This window comes from Peromyscus californicus, unplaced genomic scaffold, assembly GCF_007827085.1.
Source record: "Peromyscus californicus insignis strain IS unplaced genomic scaffold, ASM782708v3 Scaffold_23__1_contigs__length_62951481, whole genome shotgun sequence".
In the NCBI taxonomy this organism is placed as follows: Eukaryota; Metazoa; Chordata; class Mammalia; order Rodentia; family Cricetidae; genus Peromyscus; species Peromyscus californicus.
The window spans coordinates 27567617-27591459 of record NW_026294534.1 but is presented as its reverse complement, the minus strand read 5'-3'; the positions used below and the strand labels follow the sequence as shown (position 1 = coordinate 27591459).

The 23843-nt window shown below is 44.4% G+C and overlaps 1 protein-coding gene across 6 annotated transcripts in view; it reads right to left on the bottom strand.

Annotated features, from left to right (window-relative positions):
* Nucleotides 1-23843, bottom strand: part of LOC128119038 (prolow-density lipoprotein receptor-related protein 1-like) — a 54882-nt gene that overhangs the window by 6540 nt on the left and 24499 nt on the right. For all 6 annotated transcript variants that reach the window (XM_052752029.1, XM_052752032.1, XM_052752027.1 and 3 more), the window contains 17 exons: nt 21915-22226; nt 20163-20375; nt 18170-18352; nt 17441-17656; nt 15293-15525; nt 13221-13350; nt 12851-13035; nt 12015-12201; nt 10713-10931; nt 10160-10340; nt 9769-9970; nt 9516-9680; nt 8857-9057; nt 5978-6527; nt 4947-5072; nt 2860-2970; nt 191-427 (listed from right to left, as the gene is read on the bottom strand). In XM_052752029.1, coding sequence (XP_052607989.1) covers nt 191-427; nt 2860-2970; nt 4947-5072; nt 5978-6527; nt 8857-9057; nt 9516-9680; nt 9769-9970; nt 10160-10340; nt 10713-10931; nt 12015-12201; nt 12851-13035; nt 13221-13350; nt 15293-15525; nt 17441-17656; nt 18170-18352; nt 20163-20375; nt 21915-22226 — 3651 coding nt within the window. The remainder of the gene's footprint in view (nt 1-190; nt 428-2859; nt 2971-4946; nt 5073-5977; nt 6528-8856; nt 9058-9515; nt 9681-9768; nt 9971-10159; nt 10341-10712; nt 10932-12014; nt 12202-12850; nt 13036-13220; nt 13351-15292; nt 15526-17440; nt 17657-18169; nt 18353-20162; nt 20376-21914; nt 22227-23843) is intronic.

The window sequence follows — 23843 nt, the reverse complement described above, 5'->3', positions numbered from 1 at the left end:
TTTCCAGAGGAATCTGTAGCAATTTATACCCAGTTGCTCATAAGTAGAGATCTCACGTTGTTCAATAACAAAAATCAGTGCTAACATGGCAGTGAGATCCTGGATAAATGTTTAAGGGATAGCATTGATTGGATATTTCCAAAAGCCATGAACACCGATACACGATGGGTGCTGGGTCGGAGATACTCACAGTCCACTTCATCAGATCCATCCAGACAGTCAACATGGCCATTGCAAACTTGCTCCATGGAAATGCACTTCTGACCATCCTTACAACATTGTGATGGCGGAGAGCACTGGACACCTTCCACACATGTGTGACCATCAACCAAGCAGTACCCACTGGGACACCTGCACGTCTTGCCCTCAGGGTTTGGTAAACAGATATGACTGCATCCTCCATTGTCTTTGGAGCAGCTGTTGTTACCTGTACATTTCCCCCATTCCCAAACCAAAAATATATTAAATGAAGTAAGGTTCCGGGAGAATTTTCTACAAGCTTTTTACAAATGCATTATCCTCAAAAGACACAGATGTTTCCAACAAATTAGAAAATTCTTCAATTTGTTTCCTTTTAGTTAACTAGGTTCTGAGTAATTGATAGTTCTTCATAGATCAACGTGGCTTTAAACATTTCACAAGGGACCACCTTAAGAAAAATTGAGGGGACCTCTTAATCATTCAAAATTACATTGTGGGCATGCTTCACTCAAACCCATTCAATGACAGGACCAGAAAGGCCTTTGAAATAAAACTATTGTTAGTTGAAAGCATGGAAGCGGGGAGGTTTATAATCTCTTTTATACTCTGATTAAGGGAGCCATCTCTCATTTAGGATCATTCTTCAAGGCTTAGTCTTAAACTTCTAATGAGGTCTGGCCTTGTGGGACATTCTAGGCCCTGGGGCACAGAGCTGTATGTGATGCAGATAAACATACAGAAGGGTGCAAAGCTCCCTCCTTCTAGCTCTAAGAACTAAGCGACAGAAAACTTAAGTGACCACCTATCAGTTGGAGGAAGTCTAAAAATTATCTCCTCATAGAACCAAGACTGGCAGCTTCCCTATGACTAGCACAAACTTCCATGGAGGTTTGACTTTTGCAAAAAAAAAATGGAGCAGTACTCTCTTAAGACAAATGTGCCCAAATCACATTCCCAAGTTGATGTTTTGAGTCTCAATCAACAGCAACATAGATACTACTGATGGTGAGTAGAAGGAAGGCTAGCTCTGCTTCAGAGTTCAAGTGTGTGTGTGTGTGTGTGTGTGTGTGTGTGTGTGTGTGTGTGTGTGTGTGTGTGTGTGTTGCTAAAGATTTGACTCAAAGTCTCACATGTAGTAGGCAAGAGCCAGGTTGTTCTTCTAGTCCCCCCCCCCTTTTCTAAAGACAGACTCTCACTAAGTTCCACACATAGCCTTGAACTCACTCTGTAAGCCAGACAGACCTTGAACTTGGAATCATCCTACCTGAGCCCCCACCAAGCTAGAACCATGGGCCTGCACCAACCAGCAGGTGTTTCTCAACTCTCAAGTGGTGTTTCATTTATAATAACATTAGCATTGTTTAATCTACAAGAACAAAGTGGTATGTTCTGGTTTCTGATTTTACTGGATGTCTGTGTATGTGAATGTTGTGTGTTAGTATTGTTAGTCTACAAGAACTAAGGGATAGGTTCTGGTTTCTGGTTTTATGGGTTTCTGTGTATGTGACTGGTATGTGTCTTAGTGTCTGTGTGTGTTTCTTGTGCTTTTTCTTTGGCTCTTTTTCCCCTTGTTTGTTTATTTTGTCCTGTTACAGTTTGTTTTTATTTTATCTTATTATCTCTACTATTTTTTAGATGTCTCTTTGTATTCTAATGAGAGAGAAAAAGAAAGAGTGTGGATTTGGGTGGTTGGGGAAGTGGGGATGGTCCAGGAGGAATTGGAGGAGGGGAAACAGTGATCAGAATATACAGTATGAAAACATCTATTTTCAATTAAAAATACGTGAGTGGAGGAGGCTTGCTCATTGGTAACATTCAGGCCCTCTGTTCACCAGGTCTGGGTGAGATCCCAAGCACAGCAAATATACAAAACGACAACATAAAAGAGGAACTCAAACATCAACTACTGGAAGCCAGAGTCTGGAAGGTACATGAAGGAAAAAAATAATGAAAATAAAACTTAAAAGAACAAAAGTGAAAACAGAATGCAGGTTCTATAGTGTAGATCTTAAGTGCCTCCCAAAAGTCCCTATGGTAATGGGTCTGAGCTCAGTACAACACTATTGAAAGGTGTTGGAAATAGAAGAAATATGGCTTAGTGGAAGGTTTTTAGACACTGGACCCACAACTCCGAAGAGCATTCTAGGATTCTAGTCTCTTCCTCTTTTGCTTTTTAGACATGAGGTGAACAGATTTTCTCTGCCAGCCACACGCTCCTGTCATGAACTGCTGCTATACCATAGATCCCAAGGCAAGGAGACAGCCACTGAAGACTGAAACCATGAGCCAGAATAATGCCTGAAACCTACAAACCATGAGCCAGAATAATGCCTGCTCCTTAGAAGTCAGCTCTCTCCCATGTTTATAGTAATAGCCATTGAAAGTGAGGACACCAAGTCCACCAACTCCCAGCCCAGTGGATTTGGCACGGCCATGTTTGGTACACAATTCACAAGGGGTCAATGATGTACCTGACCTAGACTGTAGAGAACTGCATAAATACAAGAGCATTGTGCAGACTAGTAAGAATTTCAGAGAAGAATATTTTAACACAATGGGACACACAAAGACGTTCCAAGGAGACGGTAGAGTGGAGTGTCCCCTCTGTGGGAACTCAGCGGACAGCATTGTTGTCACAGTCATTGGAGATGTACTTACCCTGCTGCCTCAGTATACTATAAACTTTTAAGTCTACAATCTTCTGGTCTACTTGGAACCACTGGTTTCCTGAGACTCGAGCTTTGTTGTACCAAACTTTGGTGATCTGGGCTGAAACAAAAGCCACAGAGTAACTGTTAACAGAAATAAAATCCATGGCAGAACCATTCCTAGCAAAGAAACGGGTTCAGTAGAAACTCTTGAACTCATCTGTGTGATCCAATGAAGCAAAAAGAAGTTTTCACAATAGTTGACTATTTTTCTGAGTTTTATTGTGAGAAAGAAATTCTGAGGGAACTTTTAAAAATCAAATTTCCAACCCAAATGAAGTCACATGTTAGGCATGGCCTCCATAGAAAGTCACATGTTAGGCATGTCCTCCATAGAAAGTCACATGTTGGGCCTGTGTGGTGACAGACACTTATAATCCTAGCCCCCCGTGGGAGGCGAAGACAGGAAGACTGTGAATTTGGGATCAACCTGTGCTACAGTGTGAGACGCTGTCTCAAAAAAAACACACAAGCATGATCGAAGTCCAAGTCACATGTCAATAAATTATAACTAGTGCATCAATAAATATTGAACTAGAAAATTAAAACAAGTGACACCTAAATGTAGTCTATGTGATTAATGAGGCCTTGTCTCAAAACTCATTAGGACACATCTCTGGAAGGGGCTCATGTGGAGGAGGAGCTATGAGGGATCCTAAAATGGATGGGAAATGGCTCCTCACACACCTCAGATTCTCGATCTGAGAACTTGCTTTGCTGTAATTGACATTTGGACATTTAAGGAGACAGGTTTATTTTAAATCTTGTCTCCAGTTTCACCAAGTCTAGATACTCAACAGACATTTATTCACAGGACTCAGAGCATAGTCACCGTAATGTACTAGAACACTGTGATTTTTGGGCAACTCCCTTAATGTCCTAGAAATGGCCCATATTCAAGTCCCGAATAAAGCTGTATGTGTGTCAGGAAAGCAGAAGCAGGAGTCAGTGGGGGGAGGCGGAGGCCAATAGCAGAGGGCATGGGGCTTTGGGAAAGGCAGTAGGGGTTTGAGTAAGAACCAACTATAACAATAAACATGTTTGAAAATGTCACAGAAAAACCCACGTCTTCGTTTGTGAACCAGAAAAAAAGTAATTTAAAAATGAAAACGAAAGCATGTTGTATAATCCACCTTGTACCTCATGTTCACTTTGTCAGCTAAGACGGGTATTGTCATTTGACTGGTAAACTGGAATAGCTAGTAACTAAGAGCAGGCATGCCACCCAGCTCTAGCTCCTGGCCCAGTTCTCCCTTGCACTGGGTTGCCTGAAGGTCCATGTACTGAAGGCGTGGTCTCCAGCCTGGGTCTAAGGGGAAGGAAGTTAGATCATTGAGGGTATGCCCTAGATTGGAATTTTAGGTCCCTGGCCTTCCTCATTCTCTCTCTTTGCTTTTGGCCTCCGTGGGGGAATTTGTCTCTCCATCACATGACTCATCATAACGTACTTCCTCACTAAAGAGCCAAACGCAACCGGGACAAGTGCACTGAAACCCATGGAACTGTGAGTCCAAATCGTTCTTTTCTCCTCATTAATCGGTTGTCAGAGGTGTTTTGTCACAGAGACAGATCGGTCACAGCAGTAAGGAGCATCAATGACATACAAAAATTTTAGAACCTAAGCTTATTTATATAGAGCAGGGGTTCTCAACACTGGGTAGTGATCCACCTGGGGTCCCATACCAGATATCCTACACATCAGACATTTACATTATGATTTATAACAGTAGCAAAATGACAGTTATGAAGTAGCAATCAACTAATTTCATGGTTGGGGGTCATAGCAGCATGAGGAGCTGGATTAAAGGGCCGCAGCACTAGGAAGGTTGAGAACCGCTGCTATAGAGAATAACCAAATAAGTGACAGGTTCTCCAAGTCACAGGTGCACTGTTAACACATCCTGCTCTAGGCTAGGGAAGTTGGTTAGTCCTCTAAAAGAAAGACACTGCTAGGGATAGGTGCTAAGCAGAAGCAGATACTCTTTGGATTCCAGGAGTGAATTCAGACGAGAGTTCAATCTATACAACAAGACCTACCGTCATCAACTGTTGTCCACAACATCATGTCTTGGCCACAGGCAAAAAGGTGAAGATCCTTAACTCCTTGGTGGTCCACCCTGTACCTTGAGCCATCTAGTTGAATACTTTGGATAAGCCCCTGCCCTAGGAAGAGATGGCCAGTTAATTTCCTTTGGTCCTGACAGCTGGACTATATCCTGGAACTTGTCATGTCTTGTTTGTCCCAGCTTCCGGATGACACTGTTTGCCATTCAGGCTCTGAAATCGATTCTTCCTCATTCATGTCTCTCTAACAGTGATTCATAGTGATTTGTATCTATATATGTGCATATATTTGCATATACTTATATATGTATAGTGTGTATATATACTATATTAGTGTATGTGGTGTGTGCATGATTCACAGTGATTTGCATATATATGCATAGTATATATATATATATATAAACACACTATGTATAGTGTATGTGGTGTGTGTGTGTGTGTGTGTGTGTGTGTGTGTGTATGAGTGAGTATGTGAGTCATGTGTATACATATAAGGGCAGGCATACTTGTGCCACAGCATATGTTTTAAGGTCAGCTGACAAAATCAGGTTTCTTGTTTGAGGCAGAGGCTCTTTGTTGTTCGCTACTGAATACACTGCATATACCAGGCTAACTGGCCCATAAGCTCCCACCTCCAATATCACCATAGGACAACCAGGATTAGCAGCACATGCTATGATGCCCAGATTTACATGGGTTCTTCAGATCTAAACACAGGTCCTCATGCCTGCAAGGCAGGTACTTTTCCCACTGAACCATCTCCCCATTATTATTCATATTTTTTGAGTTCTCGGTCTTATCTTTTACAAAGGAGCAACTGCATGACCCTGTGGGCTATCCTCTGCTACTTAGGAAAAGACTCTCCTTGTCTCTACTGTGTTGGCAGATATAAATGAGATCTGAGCATTCATTAAGGTTATAGCTGAAGATCAGTGACCAGAACTTCATTACCCAGTGCAGGGTCCGTCAGGTTCATATTTAGGGTGCAGATATTAATTGCTTACCAGTATCAGCCCAGTACACTCGGGTCCCTGAATCCGAAAAGGCCAAGCCCACAGGCGCCTGGGATTTCAGCCACAGTGCCTTTCTCCTGCTGCCATCCATAGAGGCACACTCAATGCTGGAGCCATGTCTCCCATGATCCTGCGAACCCAGGTCTGCCCAGCACATGACAGCAGTAGGTGGATGGAGGACAACAGAGGTGGGGCAGTAAAGGTTTTCACTGAGCAAGACAATGGGATACTGGCCTTTTGAGGAAGCAACATTGATGTGGGGATTCTCACTGTCAATCCAATAAATGTTTCCACCCAGCCAGTCCAGGGCAAAGTCAGTCACTGTCCCCTTCCCAGATATGATTCTCCGCCATGAGAGAATCCCTGGTTCCTTCAGCCGCAGTAGCCTGATGTCACTGGCATTCAGCTCTGACAGGTAGAGGGCCTTTTCCTGGACAAGATAATCCACTGACGCCAGCTGGTTGACACTGGTAAAGGGAAGTGTTCTGTGTTCTGGTACAGTTGTTGGTTGTGCTGTGGTCTTAAGATTTTTCAGATAGATCTATGGAGAAAAATTAAGTAGACAGCACTGATCGAGTCTACTCTAATTTTTTTATCTCAATATGACATTGGTGCTAGTATTGTTAAAATAATATTTTCAGACATTCTATCTCCTGAAAGCAGAAAGCTGCTAATTTGATCCTCTCCTGGCGCCTCTAGCACTGAGAGTCCCTGAAATCCACATGTCTTGGTCGGGGTTACTGTTTCTGTAATGAAACACCATGAGCAAGCTGGGGAGAACGGTTTATTCAGTTTATACTTCCATATCACAGTTCGTCATCAAAAGAAGTCAAGAAAGGAACTCAAACAGGGCAGGATCCTAGAGGCAGGAGCTGATGCAGAGGTCACGGAAGGGTGCTACTGACGGGCTTGCTCCACGTGGCTTGCTCAGCCTGCTTTGTTATAGAACCCAGGACCACCAGCCCAGGGATGGCACCAGCCATAATAGGCTGGGCCCTCTCTCATTGATCACCAAGTGAGAAAATGCCCTACAGCCAGACCTTGTGGAGGTATTTTTCTCAACTGAGGCTCCCTCATTTCAGATAAGTCTACCTTTTGTCAAGTTGACATAAAACTAACCAGCACATCACGTACTTTGAAGGTACAATCTCTGTTAAAGGTCCGTCTCTTTAAATGATACTTATTAATTAATATCACACTGACACCAGTGTGCTGATCTTCAATCCTAAAATTTGTTTCATTATTTTACAATGCCAAGAACTGACGAGTCCTCTGAGTGGGGACTTGCTTGTTTGTACTCTAAGTCTTAAGACATTGTGGGAGTTTGAATGTGATTGGCCCCCATAACCTCTTAGGGAGTTGTAGCAGGAGTCTTAAAAGGTCTTATTAATTAAATCAAACCTGAAACCAGTTATTGCGGTAAAGGCTGGAAGATCAGAGAAACAGAACAAGCCACAGCTGCCTCACCTTGCCAGTTCCTCAGCTGATCCTGTTTCCTCAGACTGGAAGCCTCTGAGTCCTCATCCAGAATGAATCTCAGCTGAGCTGTGCTGCTCCAAAGCCTGAAAGCTTAACCAGCCAAATGCTTCTAGTTTCTGGTCCTCACGCCTTATATATCTTTCTGCTTTCTGCCATCACTCCCTGGGATTAAAGGCTCACTTCTTGGGATTAAAGGTGTGTGTCACCATGCCTGGCTGTTTCCAATGTGGTCTTGAACTCACAGAGATCCAGAGGGATTTCTGCCTCTGGAATGCTAGGATTGAAGGCATGTGCTACCACTGCCTATCCTCTATGTTTAATACTGTGGCTGTTCTGTCTCTAACCCCAGATAAGTCTATTAGCATGCACAATATTTCGGGGAACACAATACCACCACAGGGAGTGGCACTATTAGGAGGTGTGGCTTTGTTGGAGTGGGTGTGGCCTTGTTGGAGGAAGTGTGTCACTGTGGGGCAGGATTTACGGTTTCCTATGCTCAGGATACTGCCCAGTGTCTCAGTCGCCTTCGTGTTGCCTGCAAGATGTAGGACTCTGTTACTCCTGAAGCATCATGTCCGCCTATGTGCCTGCCATGATGATAATGAACTGAACCTCTGAAACTGTAAGCAAGCCCCCTCAATTAACTGTCTTCCTTCATAAGAGTTGCCGTGTACATGGTGTCTCTTCTCAGAAATAGAAACCCCAAGTAAGACAGAAGTGATCCCTTAGAAATGTGCTTCCTTCCCAGGCTGGAACCCAGGGAGTTGCTTGGATCAGAACTAATCTGAATCCTTACAACTGCTTGGGTAACTGAACAGAGGCACACATGTTTTCCACTCTCTAACCTCACTGTGTCCCAGTGTGCTAAAATGTTTTAAAGCAATGGTCCTCAACCTGTGGGTCATGATCCCGTTGGAAGTTGAATGATCCCTTCACAGGGGTTGCCAAAGACCATTGGAAAGCACAGATATTTACAGTATGACTCATAACAGTAACAAAATTACAGTTATGAAGTAACAAAAAGTAATTTTGTAATTGGGGGTCACCATAACACAAGGAACTATATTAAAGTGTTGCAGCATTAGGGAGATTGAGAACCACTATCTTAAAGGAATTAAAAAGTGCATCATTTTCATTTACACATCTCAAGGAACCTTATGTTGGTCACCATAGCCCTTTTAAGATCAAAATGTTCTACAGCACACGATACTCAGTGCATAGTCAATACTAAACGTAAATTTAGTTTTAAGAATTTTAGTTTCTATTTTAAGAATTTTCCAAGGGAAAGGGCCTCTGCCATTTACAACTGGATGTGGAGAAGTCTAACACTCAAAGTCTAAAACAGAACACAAACTCAGCGTAGGCATGTCGGGAAAGCTCTAGAGCAGTACCTGGGTGAGAACAGTGGGCAAGACCAGGAACACAAACTCAGACTCTTGCAAGGAGACACAGGTGATCCCATCATCTGCCAGCAGGAGGCCAACTGGGCAGTGACAACTTCCCTTGGCTCGTGGGCTCAGAAGGCACAAGTGGGAACATCCTATGTTCAGACAGGGACTGGAAGACCTGGGCTGGAGGACTTCATGCATTATCTGAAAGATAAGAGCTGGATGCTGCTAAGTGCTAAATCCTTTCCAATAGAAAGTCAATCCATTCTTCTCCCCTCCCCTCCCCTCTCTTCCCCTCCCCTCCCCTCTCCTCTCTTCCCCTCCCTTCCCCTCCCCTCCTCTCCCCTTCACTCCCCTCTCCTCTCCTCTCCTCCCCTTCCTCCCTCCCCTCCCTCCCCTCCCCTCTTATCTCCTCTCCTTCCCTCCCCTTCCCTCCTCCCCTCTCCCCTCCTTTCCTTCCCTCTCTGCTCCTCCTCCTCTTTCTTCTTTATTCCCTTCTCTCTTTCTTAGCCTGTACCACTCTACCACGGAGCTACAGCCACAGGCCAGACAACGCTCTTAATCACTATGGGTAGATGTCACTAAACTCGGTGATTGGGTAACTCATAGACATGTCTTTTTCGTGGAGGACCAGGAAGATACTTTAAGAGTACTCAACTTACCTTGAGTCCAAAGGGCTGTCCAGAACGCTTGATGAGGACAGCCCTGTCCTTGCCTGTCATCTTCTCCGCACGCTGTATTGTTCTTGTCTTCAGGTCAGACCAGAAGATTTCATCTTCAAACACAGCGACTGAAAAGGGGTTCTTGATTTCTGTTAGCTGCATCATCTACAACGGTGAAGGTGAACTTTCTGGGGTGAGTTTTACACAAGACACATGGTATTTCAACTGAGCCTAATGTCAAAAGGACACTTACGCTAAGGCCACTACCGTCTAGGTTGGCAGAGCCAATGCAGTGAAATTTCTCATCAGACCAGAATATCTTCCAACTTAACTGGTCAAGAGCTATGCTAGTTGGCCGACCAAGGCCTTGATTGACAAGTATCTTCCTGCTGCTACCATCCATTCCAGCTTGTTCTATTTGAGGTTCTTCTCCAATTTCGGACCAGTACATCAATCTGTGTGAATAAAAGCTAGCTGTAAGGCAGTAGATTGCCTTTGGAGAAAACATCTATCCATTCATTTCTTGAAACATTGACTTACAAAGACTACAAAGGGATATAAAAATAGTATAGTAGCATCAAAGTAGAACCAGGCCCAATAAGCAGCTTACGGTTCTTGACCAGGCATTTTGACACCTAACTCACCCATTTAGGGGATCCAAAGCCAAAGACTGGGGCTGAATCGCATCATCCAGGACAACTGTGTACTCAGAATTTTCTCTCCCAACAGCAGTTAATTGAATTGCCAAAATCTGGCCAGCTCTCCCATCAATCCAGTAGAGATTCCTTCCAATCCAGTCGACTGCTATACAGTCTGGCTTTATCCCTAAAGAGACCATTCAACAGGTATGCTTATGCTAAACTGCAATGTCAGTAGGCAAAGAGATTCTAGACTTGCATGCCATAATCATTCATTTTCCAAGTGCTAGATGCGTATCCAACAGAGAAAACTATTAATACATCCCAAAATACTATCATAGATGAATGATCATTAAAAGCAGTGGTTGATGGTTTGCAGCCTGGTGGAACCCATGTCCACTGAGACGACAATGGTTGTGCCTTTCTATTTCTTACTAACCAACAAGCCTTGGTCCCTTCCAATCCAGGAGAAAAATCTCAACCTGTCTTTACATCAATTGCCCCTCACTGTATTGTTTATGCTCTGTACATTTAATAAGAGCTTTCCAGAGGCGCATACCTCTCACCACCATCCCATCCTTCTTCGTGGCCATACTTATCCACCTTATACTCTCTGCATTGGGATCTGCCCAGAAGACTTTCTGATCCACTAAGTCATAGTCCAGAGAGTGAATAGCCAGGTTCTTGTCTGTAGTTGCCAGGATATCTTCTTTTAAGCTTCTCAGTCCAGAAAGGAATAGGTTAAACTCAATTGCAACCAGCAGGATTGGCTCGGCACCTGCCAAAAAGAAATGGCTTTCAACATGACCATAGAGGAGTTCATACAGTGAAGATCAACACAGGCTAAAGAGTGAAAGACTATGACATGGTATGGTGGCTTTTGGTCAAGGCTGGGCTGCCAGTTAGCTCAAATGGAAGGAGCGCTTCATAACACAATAATAACCACAACCTTAAAGGTATATAGAATACATTGATTATTAGCTAAAATTAAAGGCAACATCTTGGGCTGGGCGGTGGTGGCGCACACCTTTAATCCCAGCACTCTGGAGGCAGAGCCAGGCAGATCTCCATGAGTTTGAGGCCAGCCTGGTCTACAAAGTGAGATCCAGAACAGACACCAAACTATACAGAGAAACCCTGTCTCGAAAAACAGCAATAACAACAACAAAAAGGCAGCATCTCCTTTGTTTTCTTATTTAGTGGATAAAATATTGAGTTTCCTTTTGACATTTGCATTATATACATCATCATACCTTGCTCATATCTACTTCCTCCACCCACTACCATTCCCCAACAATATCTACTTCCTCCACCCACTACCATTCCCCAACAATGTTGGTCTACTTCCTTTCTTCAAACAGTTCCCATTCTGCTTTTACGTCACACAGGCACATGCACAAATTCCACATAAGAGAAAATACGTGGTATTCTATCTTTCTTCCCTCTATCACCCTCTCTTATCCTCCCCCCCTGTAATCCTCTTTGTCCCCACCCATTTTATGCCATGCATCTATTCATATTGGAATCTAGATTCCACATAGAAGAAGAAAACTGCAATATTTGTCTTCTTGAGTCTGGCTTATTTCACTTAACATAATCTCTAGTTCTATCCATTTTCCTGCCAGTGACATAATTTCATTTTTTTCTTTATGGCCAAATAAATTCCATTGTGTATATACACTACATTTTCTTTATCCACACATTTGTTGATAGGCCTTAGGCTGGCTGTGAATGAAATACTGGGACAGATGGGCAGGAACAAAATGTTGGGTAGGATAAGTCAGGTGGACCCACAGTCACAGAGTTAGGGATTCAACGCTCATGATCTAGGACTTAGAAGACATTCTCAGCTCCAGGTTACCTGTTGCCTTACAAGTGTGGCCATCAGGGCCCAGCAAGTAGCCAGGGTGACAGGCACAGATATATGAGCCCTCAGTATTGATACAGGTCTGACTGCAAGGTCGACCAGCTGGCTGCTGGCACTCATTGACATCCTGACAGATTTGACCACTGCTTCCCAGCTCAAAGCCTGGGGCACAGGCACACACCTGAAAGAGATAAGAAGCCATCAACACATTCTGAAGACAGAACAGCATTGATAAAAGAACTTTGATCTTCCTATGAAATTCACAGGGTGATATATTCCATTTTGACAACTGAAGCAGCTTTGCTTTGAACAGTCACTTCTCTGTCACATCAACCTCCCTGTACCTGTTACACCCTTAGAGCCATTGTGGAACCAGAGTAACAATGGCTAGGTTCAGCCCAGGACACCAGAGCCTCTACTGGATTCATGAGAAGAGAAGCACATGAAGCTAACTGAATTGGTCATCTGCCAGTAGAGAGCTGCTGTTACCAAATATCAGAACACTTTTACTGGACTATGTGAATCGAGTTCACTGCACACTGCTGAGTAATACTGCCTTAATATAACCAGTTCCCGACTTAAGAGCATGGCACATTCCAAATATCCACAGGGAAGCAACTTTCAGGTTGTCATTTTCCTGACCTGTCCAGATGTTTGGGTCTTAGCACCATGCAACATTTCTCCCAAGGCTCAAGAAGAGATGGGAAGGGCCACAGGCATATGTCCTTGAGATCAAGGTGCCATTGGGGACAACCTGAGTGAGTTCACTACTGGCTTTTCTCGGCACAGATGTGGCTGATAGGGAACAAACAGTAACTTCAGCAACTCACTGGCCCAGTTGGGGACGGGTAGCAGGAGTGGTAACATTGCCCTGGGCTGCACGCTGACGAAGAACACTCTCCACCCTCATCTGAACCATCGGCACAGTCCTCTCGTCCGTCACACACCATGCTGAAGCTGAGGCAGGCACCAATAGCACACTGGAACTCAGAATCCGGGCACTTCTGTGGAGCACCTGTTGGGGAGGGAGTTGCCTTCCACTAGAGTTTTACAATTCAGCCCTAAGCATCCCTCCCCTACAAGGCTCCTCTGTACACAACCAAGACCCCCTTAATGAGAAAATGAGGGTGGACTTCAGGTTCTGCAACATTTGCATGAAAGCACTTGGCTTCTGCCTCAGTGAGGATGCCCTGCACTTACATCCAGCCTCATCGCTGCTGTCTCTGCAGTCGCTCTGTCCATCGCAGTGCCAGAAATCAGGCACACACTGGTCCCCACTTCCACAAGCCCACTGCCTTGGGCCACATGGAAGCACCTTGGGGTCACAGTCCTAAGAAGACAGTGATAATCAGTGCCCCCCCTCAAGCTAAGGGAGAAGGTTGCAGAGTTAGACAAGGCCCCAGCCAACAAAACTACTCTCAAGTTTCTGCAAGGATGCCAGATGAAACCTAAGTGCCCAAAAGGGACACAAATTATGTGAGTCTCTTTCAGTAGCTGGACATGCAGCCTACCCTTAAGAGTTGCTTGTTTCCCCAGTGAGACTCCCTTGGAGAAAAGTAAAATTTCATTTGTAAGTGGTTATCAATTGGAGATAGCTTCTAGGTTGGGGAGGATGGATGGGGGCATGTGTCTACTTCTTTTAATTCTAGAACCCGTCTGGTGCAGACCCATGCAGGCCCTGTGCATGCTGCCTAAGTCTCTCTGAGTTCCTATGTGCTTCCGTCCTATTGTGTTTAGAAGACTTTATTTCACGCTGTTTACAACTTCATCAAGGAGAACAGTGACTGCCACAAGCCCTGTGGTTCTCATTTCATGCCTGGCATGTTCTCCTTGACTTGGGTAATGGCCTGTGGTGTCATCTGGTCTCTAGGGAAGGAACTTGCCATGCCTGGAGAGGACCCAAGTGAGGCTCAGCCTCAACTTCCGGCAGACCATGATCTTAGAGAAGGGCTGGCATTTCACCGTGAGGGACAGCAACAAGACCATGGCACCGGCCTTGTCACTCACGCACCCACCCAGACTGAGGAAGAAAAGAACCTCAAATGGGGTTGAGTCTGGGCTTCTGCTGGGATTCTCAAGCTTAGAGCTGCCCTGGACAGCATTCTCTCCTGTGGACACAGCGGCATCCAAGCAAAATACAACTAGAGGCACCTCTGTTCACAAAGGGTGGCCTGTCAGGTGAGGCAAACAAAGAAACTGGTCTGTGAATAGTCGGGAAAATAAATAAGAAAGTGTCGGGGAGTGACCAGTTGGGAAGTCTTCATTTCATCCGGATAACAGAAGCAAAGGAATCCAATCTAGAAATGAACCTAGAGCTCTTTCTGCCACAACGATCCATGCTCCAGTGAGTTAAAATTGACAGCATTGCGGAGCAGTGGTGGCGCACGCCTTTAGTCTCAGCACTCGGGGTGCAGAGGCAGGTGGATCTCTATGAGTTCGAGGCCAGCCTGGTCTACAGAGTGAGTTCCAGGACAGCCAGGGCTACACAGAGCAACCCTGTCTCAAAACAACAACAAAAATAAGATAAAATAAAAGAGAGCATCTTTAGCATCTCCTCTGACTTGGGAGGGCCCAGTTGTGTACCTGCCCAACCCCAGAGCCTTTAGACACATTCTCAGCTTCTGAGCACTAAGGTCACATGAAATCAGTCAGTGTCTGGGACAGTCCTTGAGCTTCAGTAAGCTCCTTGGTGACAATTCAAAGGAAATAGGGACAAGTCTGTCCAGTCTCAGAGCTCAGCTTTAGATTGGCTATTCGAGCCATGGTGATCATGTTCTAAACCTTGGAGGCCTCCTACAACACAAGTTCCTCTGAGAAGTTTGACTACAGCCTCCCGGTCATTGTCCGATGCAGCTTATGGGTGACTAATCTGCCTCTGTGTTTTCCTGAATTTCCCAGCAGAGAGCATGTGTCACTGTGGCGTTTGAGAGCTACAGTCAGCAAGCCATTCTGCAGAGGGAATCAAAAATATTTTTGAAAATTGAATCCTTACCATGCACATAACAGATTGCTTCCTGTTGCTGCTCCCTAAACAATACTGTGTGGAAACTATTTACTCAGCATAAACATGGCATTAGTTGTTATAAGTAGTCTAAAGAGGATTTGATGTATGGGAGCATATGGGTCCACTATAAGCAAATACAATGCCACACCCTATGAAAGACTTAGGCATCCATACATTCTGGCATCCTGGGAAGACCTGAGACCTGACTCCCTTTGACCACTCAGGGGCTCTGGTACCTCTACATATTTCTGAAGGAGGGGTATGCTACCTTCTCATCGGTTCCGTCTTTGCAGTCTACATCATGGTCACATATCCACTCCGCCAACACACATTCTCCACTCTTTGGGCACTTTATCTCCCCTTCTGGACACTGTAGAGCAACAGGGCAGCCTTCCTCATCTGAGTGGTCCAGGCAATCTCGGTTCCCATCACAATGCAGAGACCAAGACACGCATTGGCCGTTCTCACATTGAAATTCAGAGGAGCTGCACTTTTCATGAACTGAGAAAGGTAATATTTGGAGTAAGAGCTCAGGCAACTCTGAAGAAACCCAGTGACAAGGAAAACACTTTAGAGACTCTCCCAAGTTCTGCTGTCACCTTGGGAACCAGCCCCATCAGGCAGGAAATCATCTCAAGGTAAGAGTTATACTAGGAAGGACCTACTATTAACCTAATGCCCTAGTCCTGTCTTGGCCCTAGAAAATGAGGACTGAGGGACAGGGATGAGAGGACCTACACATAGACCCTGGTGTAGGCAAGGTGAGGACACTCTTCTGCAAGCTTTATTCATTAATAATAAAAAAATTCTCTCACAACATCCAACATGTTCTATAATTTATGTTGTTGGACTCAATGCCTACAGACAAAAACTACTTGATTTAGCCCCAGAAAAGGACATAAATAGGTACCAAAGGTATGTTCCATCTAGAGCACAAGCTCCTTCAAGTATCTCATTCCTCCTGATGGGTTCTTGGCCCCACATGCAATCACAGCCCTGGCTACATGGTCCATTCCACAACCAAACCTGCTGGGGCCGCTCCCAGCTCTTCTCACTTCAGTTCTCTATACCCCAGTCCCACAAGGTGATGCAGGCCTTTGAACCACATCATTAGAAAGAGAAATAAAGACTCTGTAGCCCATAAAAATGAAGGGGAAATTATAAGACCTACAAATGATATGGCCTAGCAGGTGAAAAGATCATATGTAAAGTATTCCGGGAAGTAGAGCTTTAACATGACAAAAAATAATTTTGGACTCTAGATCTGCTTTCCCCTAATGGAAACACTCTTGTGATGGAAAGAGGTGTGTGTGGTAGGGCTCTCAAGATGCCTCTAGCTCCAAACCTTTCCTATCAAACCTCTATAGTAAGTATAGCACTCGTGTGTGTGTGTGTGTGTGTGTGTGTGTGTGTGTGTGTGTGTGTGTGTGTGTGTGTGTGTTTGTGAGTGTGTGTGTTCCCAGCTGGGATAAACAGGTAGCACTGTGCCTTTTGTGTCAACTCTTACACTGGAATCCAGAGTCCTTAATGCAGCCTACTTAGAACTCTACTTGTCAGATTTCATACTCTGGTGATTTACTATTCCAATAACCCGAGAGCAACGAAAGTTCTGTCATATGTTCTGAGCACAAGGAGATGCCGTGGTAGGCATGGTGACACACACCTTTGATCCTGGTGCTTGGAGGAAGAGGCATGAAGATCTATGTGAGTGCAAGGACATCCTGGTCTATGCAGCAAGTTCCAGACCAGCCAGGGCTACAGATTGAGGATCTGTCTAAAAAAACAAACCATGCCCCCCCCCACACACATACCAAGAAAAAGGCTCTGGTGGGTCTAATAAAGCAAATTAGATGTGATTGTTAATAAATCAACACTATAAAGGCATCTCTAAATAGTGCTATAAAAACAATGTAGTAATATATTTACTGGTTGGGTGATTGTAGTGGGTAGCCATTCCAGCTTTGATCTGGAAGTTCCAACCCCTAATAATAATAATAATAATAATAATAATAATAATAATAATAATAACTTCACCAATAGGTGATAAAGATGCTGTGACCAGAGGTTTGACGCAATCCAGCCTTAGATTTTTATTTCCAGGAGCAATGGTTCAATACCGGCTCAATGGGTAATGTGTAGGTTATCATTCAGAACAACGTTATAGAACACAATTTCCCAAAACAAGATAATTCAACTATAAGACAGTTGGAAGTGCTCCTGGGTGGGGGCAGGCGATGGTGGCATATCCCTTTAGTCCCAGAGCTCCGGAGGCAAAAGGAGGTGGACCTTTGTGAATTCCAGGTCAGCCAGGGTTACATGGTGAGACTCAGCACCCCTCTTTACACACACACACACACACACACACACACACACACACACACACACACACACACCTTGGGAAGCTCATGGAACTTACTGCACCCTTGCTCATCTCTTCTGTCCAAACAATCCAGCTTCCCGTCACATCGCCAACTCTTAGGGATACACCGGGTCTTGTTGTCACAACGCAGTGAACAGTCCTCAGCGGGCCTCCAGCAGCCCAGCTCATCAGACCCATCGGCGCACTGCTGAGCCCCGTCACAGTGGTACTTCTCCTCTATGCACCTGCTTCCATCCAGACACTGGAAGACCCCTAGCATGGAAAAGTCCCAAGGCTCGCATTGGTCAGAAGGAAGATTGAAAATGAGATGACCTCACTTTGTTCCGGTGTCTGAGGGATCAACAGAGGGCATTGGCTCTGCATTCTAATGTCTAGTGGATACAGACACCAGCTTAATAATGTGCTCAGGTCAATGATGTTACCAACCTGAACTAAGTCATTTAAATAAGACATCATGTGTTTGGTTGCTTTGACAACGTGATAAATCACTACCAACTCTTGTAAGGGGGCCATTTAGGTCATTCTGTGGACCAGCCTATTAAAAAGGCAAATGTTGAAACACTTACCAAATTTAAGGAAGCAACCAGGCAACAGACAGACAGATGGATGAAATGTATCTTTATGGAATCAGCATTCCAACAGGTGATGGCATGCAAACTGGTCCAGGGGAAGTTGGGATGTCATAACTAAGGACATACTCTGGCAATTCCTATCATGTGCCCGAAGATGACCCTGGCACAAAGCGCCGAGGACAGGGTGACCAACCTGGTTGATGGCAGACGCGGGAGCAGTTCTCTTCATCTGAGCCATCCTGACAGTCACGCTCACCATCGCAGAGGGACTCCCTGGGAATGCATCCCTTCCCATCCTGGCACGGGACAGAGGACCGGGTGCAGAGAACAGGAGGAGGAGAAGGGACAGTGGGCACTGCCTCCAGAAGCCCAGGGTCTAGAGCAAACCATGTCACTTCAGCAAATCCGACCAGGAGGGCCCAGCAGTGGGGCGTGTTCCCACTGTCCCCTCCCTTGGAAAGCCATACCAGGGCTGAATATCCATGTGGTTCTATCTTACAAGAGCCAGTGAAAGCACCCGATGTAAGCACACTTAGGGAAGTGAGCTACATAGACCCCCTTGTCTACTGGCTTCGAATTTGGGCAAGTTCTTATTTCTTCTCTGAGCTATCTCATGCTCTATTTGCATCCGAGGGATAAAAATCAGAGTGTCACTGTGTATCACATCATGTTCTGTCAATCACAAACTGCACACAGGGTGGTGCATAAGAGCATAACAGAGCCCCAAACTTCTTGTCTCAGAGTTACTATAATCAACTGGCGTGAACAAACCCACTGCTCTTATTTGGAATAGGTGTACTGTCAGTCTACATCTGGGTTTGTATAAGTACATTCTATAATGGTGACACAATGATGCCACCTAGTAACACCTTTCTCAGAATGTGTCCCTGCCCTTAAGTAATACACAACAGTCCTTCTGGTTCCCTGGCATGGGATAAGAGACAGCACAAGCTAGGCACTCATTTGTTGAAATGCGTAAGTTGCAATTGCCACAAATTACTAATCAGTATTTGTTGGCAACTATAGCAGCAGCAGACAGCTGTGTTAGAGATCAGAATAGGATTTACAGCAGGAAGATTAACTATATTTGTGCATGACCACCTCAGGAATATATCCTTCGACCTGATGCTTGTAACTCCTAAGATCAGGATAAAGCAACCAGTGAGTCAAAAAGTTGTACGGGTCACAGAGAAGATGGAGATGGGAGATGGTGGGACTGGATACAGAGAGGAAATGGTTCTGCCCTTCTCAGTTCTATTCCTTCTTCATGTACCCAGCTGTTTCTACGAAGGAAGCCTCTGAAGCCTGGGGTGGGAATTCTTCTTTTTCTGCTTCATAACCTACGGCTGGATGTTTTTTGCTCTGCCAAAGGATCGTTTGAAAAAATAATATGTAAGCCTGCTTCGCCTTGACCCAACTCCAGAAAAACGAAGAATGATGCTGTCCCTGGAACAGGCTGAGTCCCAAAACTTGAAATCCAAGACTCCAAGACTTAAAACTTTCTTAATCCAACATGATGTCACAAAAAGAAAACTATACCTGACTTCATGTGGCAGGTCACACTCAAAAGGCAGGCACACTAAGACTGTTGTTGAGAATGACCGTCAGCTTGGGGGTATAAAGTGTACATGAGTTATAAATGAATTTCACACTTAACACTTAGGTTTCATTCATAAGATAGTTCATTATGCATCTGAAAAAGACTCCAAAGCCTAAAACAAAGGTCCAAAACTTGAAATACTCGAGGTCCTAAATATTTTGGGTAGAGGATATTCAACATGTATCTACATCCTTGGAGGGGCATCACAGAGGGCCACCTGTGCAATGTCACGGCTACGTGTCTCATGAAAGAATGGCTTGTTTAGTAAATCAGTTTGGGGATAGTGTAGAGCTATGTTTATACCCAGACTAAGAGCCTTAAATATACTAACATGAAAGACCTTCTCTCAAGGGCCACAGCGGATAGATCTCACTGAGAACTGCTACAACTTTTATGGTCACTGTTAACTGGCTAAATCTCATAGCAACTTTGAAAAAGTGTGTTCAGTTCTTACACTCCCAGAATATGAACAAGTTAAGGAGGGGGACTGCCAGAAAGAAGAGGAGACAAGTGTCAATATAAACAAAAGCCTACCCAGGATTTACCCTAAAAAACATGGGGGACGTCCCCACAAAGAAAGACTTGCCTGGCACTTCCTGGTTCTCTGCCAAGATGATCATTTTCTTTATGTGTGGCTCCTTCAGGGTGGAGAAGGGCTCCAGTGTCTTCCTGTTCCACAGCACAAGAGCTGCCTTGTCTGCTGTCACCAGGTAGGGCTCATGGGCCGCCATAACCACATCACTCCAGGATGTGTTTAAGGAGCATGATCGGTTTTTTAGTAGACTAAAACTGTGCAGCCCTAGGGAAGCATAAGAATCAAGATTGACCTGTGACCCCGAGCAAGGTGGGGTGCATAGTGCTATGTGATGGAGGTCCAAAGACCCAAAACTCCAAGGAAGCAGATTACCCTCCTTCCAAGTTTCACAGGTTTTAGTTTTATAGGTTAAAGTTGACTAATAAATATCTTTTTGTTGTTGTTGTTTTTGTTTTTTTGAGACAGGGTTTCTCCATGTAGTTTTGGTGCCTGTCCTGGAACTCACTCTGTAGCCCAGGCTGGCCTCGGACTCATAGAAACCCACCTGCCTCTGCCTCCAGAGTTCTGGGATTAAAGGCGTGTGCCACCACTGTCCAGCCAACTAATGGATATCTTAAGTTCCAGGAAACTGGGAATCGTAGGTCTGCCATGAAGAGACTCCAGCTATGACATCACTATCTCAATGTGTGTTGTGTTGATTAGGTTTTATGCCAACCTGACACAAGCCAGGGTCATCTGTGAAGAGGGAACTTTAATTGAAAAATGCCACTGTTAGACTGGCCCAGAGGCAAGCCTGTGGGGTATTTTCTTGATGAATGACTGATGTGGGAGGTCTCAGCCTACTGTGGGCAGTACCACCCCTGGGCAAGAGGTCCCCACCCCTGGGCAAGAGGCCCTGGGTTATATCAGAAAACGAACTTAGAAAGCCAGGAGGAGCAAGCTAGCGGCTAAGCTAAGCAGAGCTCCTTCATGGCTTCTGATGCGGTTCCTGCCTCCAGGTTCCTGCCCTGAGTTCCTGCTCTGACTTCCCTTCCTTTGTGATGGACCATAAGTTGGAGGGTTGGGCAAACCTTTTGGTCACGGTGTTTTATCACAGCAATAGAAAAGCAGCATATGCTAAAATCCATGGCTATCAGCATGTTGCCACCAGGCCCCAAGGTAGCTGTTGGTTAAGAAGATGAGCAATCAATGCACAGTTACAGCTTACACCTTTTTTCCAAGGTCTAACCACAACCTGGTACCTCCTTCGCAGAGGATGTTTGCTTCTGCTATTTCTAGTTGTGGAAGAAAAAAACAAATTTGGAACAAAATTTTGGAAAAACAACTAGGTATATTTTTTGACGCTCTTAAGTCTATTATTTCTGGTATTCTTTTTTAAAAAAATTCCTAAACCAAACTGTTAGACAAGAGATGGGTTTGAAGTCAGTGCCTTGCAGTAACTGTCAAATTTCGAACTAAAGTCTTTGTCTAAGCAGTGCTCAGAATAAGTAGGACAGCTAGAAGAAAGGTTTTGAATATTCTCTATACAAAGTAACAGTATATGCTCGAGGTGATGAATATATTAAGTACTATGATTTGATTATTATGTATTGTATTAATACAGGTGTCAAAATATCATACTTTACCCCATATGTATGTACAACTATTATGTGTCAGTTAAAATTTTAAAACAAAAAAATTCCACCATAGCCCAAACACAAAAAATAATTCAAGTGTAAAAAAATTACTTGAAGCATTATACTAAAAAGAAGCTTGGGTATCTGGCCTCAGACTCTACCCACTGAGCTGTTGTATAGTACTTACCCAACCCTTTGGTGGTCCAGAGGATACTAGCAGACCCAAGGTCCAAGGCCATCCGAGTGTCTGCTGCCCAGGTGCCTCTCCAAACTTCCTGTCTGGTTTTGCCATCAAGGGTCATGCTTTGCAGGGGCTTCCCATTCTCCACCCAGTACAGCACCCGTCTGGGCCAGTCAAGGAGCAGCTGGAGTATAATGCTGTGAGTGCTGTAGAGAGTGTACGAGTCAGCACCAGGAACTCTGGTCTTCTGAATCATACCTCGGTCACAGGGTAGCCAGAACAGGTTCCCGGTGGATATGTCCACACTGGCTGAGCAGACTGGAGGAGGAATAGAGGCTGCATTAGAAAAGGCTTCTAGGTGTATCTGCACACTGTCTCAAATGGGTCAGGGAGAAAAGGGGGGCAGGCCCCTCGAGCAGATACTTCTTTGCAACATGACCCTCATAATGCCTGCTCTGGATCCAGCAGCTTGTCACTTGAGTTCCAATGGTCCTCACAGCCACCTGGCAAGATCCACTACATCTTGAAGGAGATGTCTAAGTGGCCTGCATTTGAACACAGGCCTGTAACTTCAGAGTAGCATTCCTTCTTCTCACAGGTCAATATGCAAATCAGTCAATTATATAATCAAGGGACTAGAACTCAAAATTGCTTTGAGAAAATAGACTAGGACAGAGTGACATCACTTTAGATAGAATGCAAGGTCACCAAGAGTAACAGTGAATAAAATCTAAAATGAGAAGGTACAGGTATGATAAGGACCAAGTACATAGAAATCATGGGTACTGTGGTGGTTTGAATGAAAATGGCTCCCATAATATGTTCATAGGGAGTGGTGCTATTAGGAGTTGTGGCCTTATTGGAGGTAGGTGTGGTCTTGTTGGAGGAAGTGTGTCACTGAGGGTAGGCTTTGACATTTCAGGTGCTCAGACCAGGCCCAGTGTCACTCTCTCTTCCTGCTGCCTATGGATCTGGATGAAGAACTCTCAGCAACATCTCCAGCACCATGCCTGCCTGCATGTCACTATATTCCTTGCCATGATGATAATGCACTAAACCTTTGAACTGTAAGTCAGCCCCAGTTAAATATTTTCCTTTATAAGAGTTGCTGTGGTCATGGTGTCTCTTCACAGCAATAGAACATTGACTAAGACAGTCACCATTTTTCAGATGTGAATAATTGAGTTAGGCACTAACTTCCAGCACTCTTCCCTTCCTGTTCATGTCCAAGATAACCAGCCAATGGCAGAGCTAAGCTAGGATTCGTCTACTGTAGGATGCAGCCTACCATTAAGATTAAGAGCAGTATCAAGCTAGAAGGGCAGAATGCTTCCCTGTTTCTACGCCTCAGTTTCCTCAAATCCATTATAAGGATGCTTTCCTCATGAGTTGTTACAAGCAGAATTAAAACAGTCAATCTTAGAATAGTGTCTGCTATTTTATGGTAAGTTACTAAAGGTGACCACACAAGCTTACAACACCCAACTGCCAGGAAGTCTGCAAGATGGTGGTTCAATATAAGTCATTAAATTAATCTTATTGATTTACTAAAAGTAATAAATACTCAACTAATACACTCTTAATTGTTTTATTGGAATTTACTATTACTGCCTTGGAATTCCTTATCAAGGAACTGTACACGTTTCTGGATTTGGAACTCTTTCTGGGGTTTTCCAGATTGGCTTGAGAATGGGACATGAGTCTAAATATGATATTTGTTTTTATTTCCTGCATGCGTTATACATATAGCACCAAAGTAGTTCTATAAAACACTTCCTGCACATCACTAAATGAGTTCAGATGTGGAATTTCCCACCTATGGAATCATGTAGATGTTCAAGGACACCGAGATTTTGTGGCAAACTGTAGCTTGCTTTTGTTTTTATAGTCCATCATTCCTGAACGGCGAACATACTGTGTAAAGCTTGCTTCCAA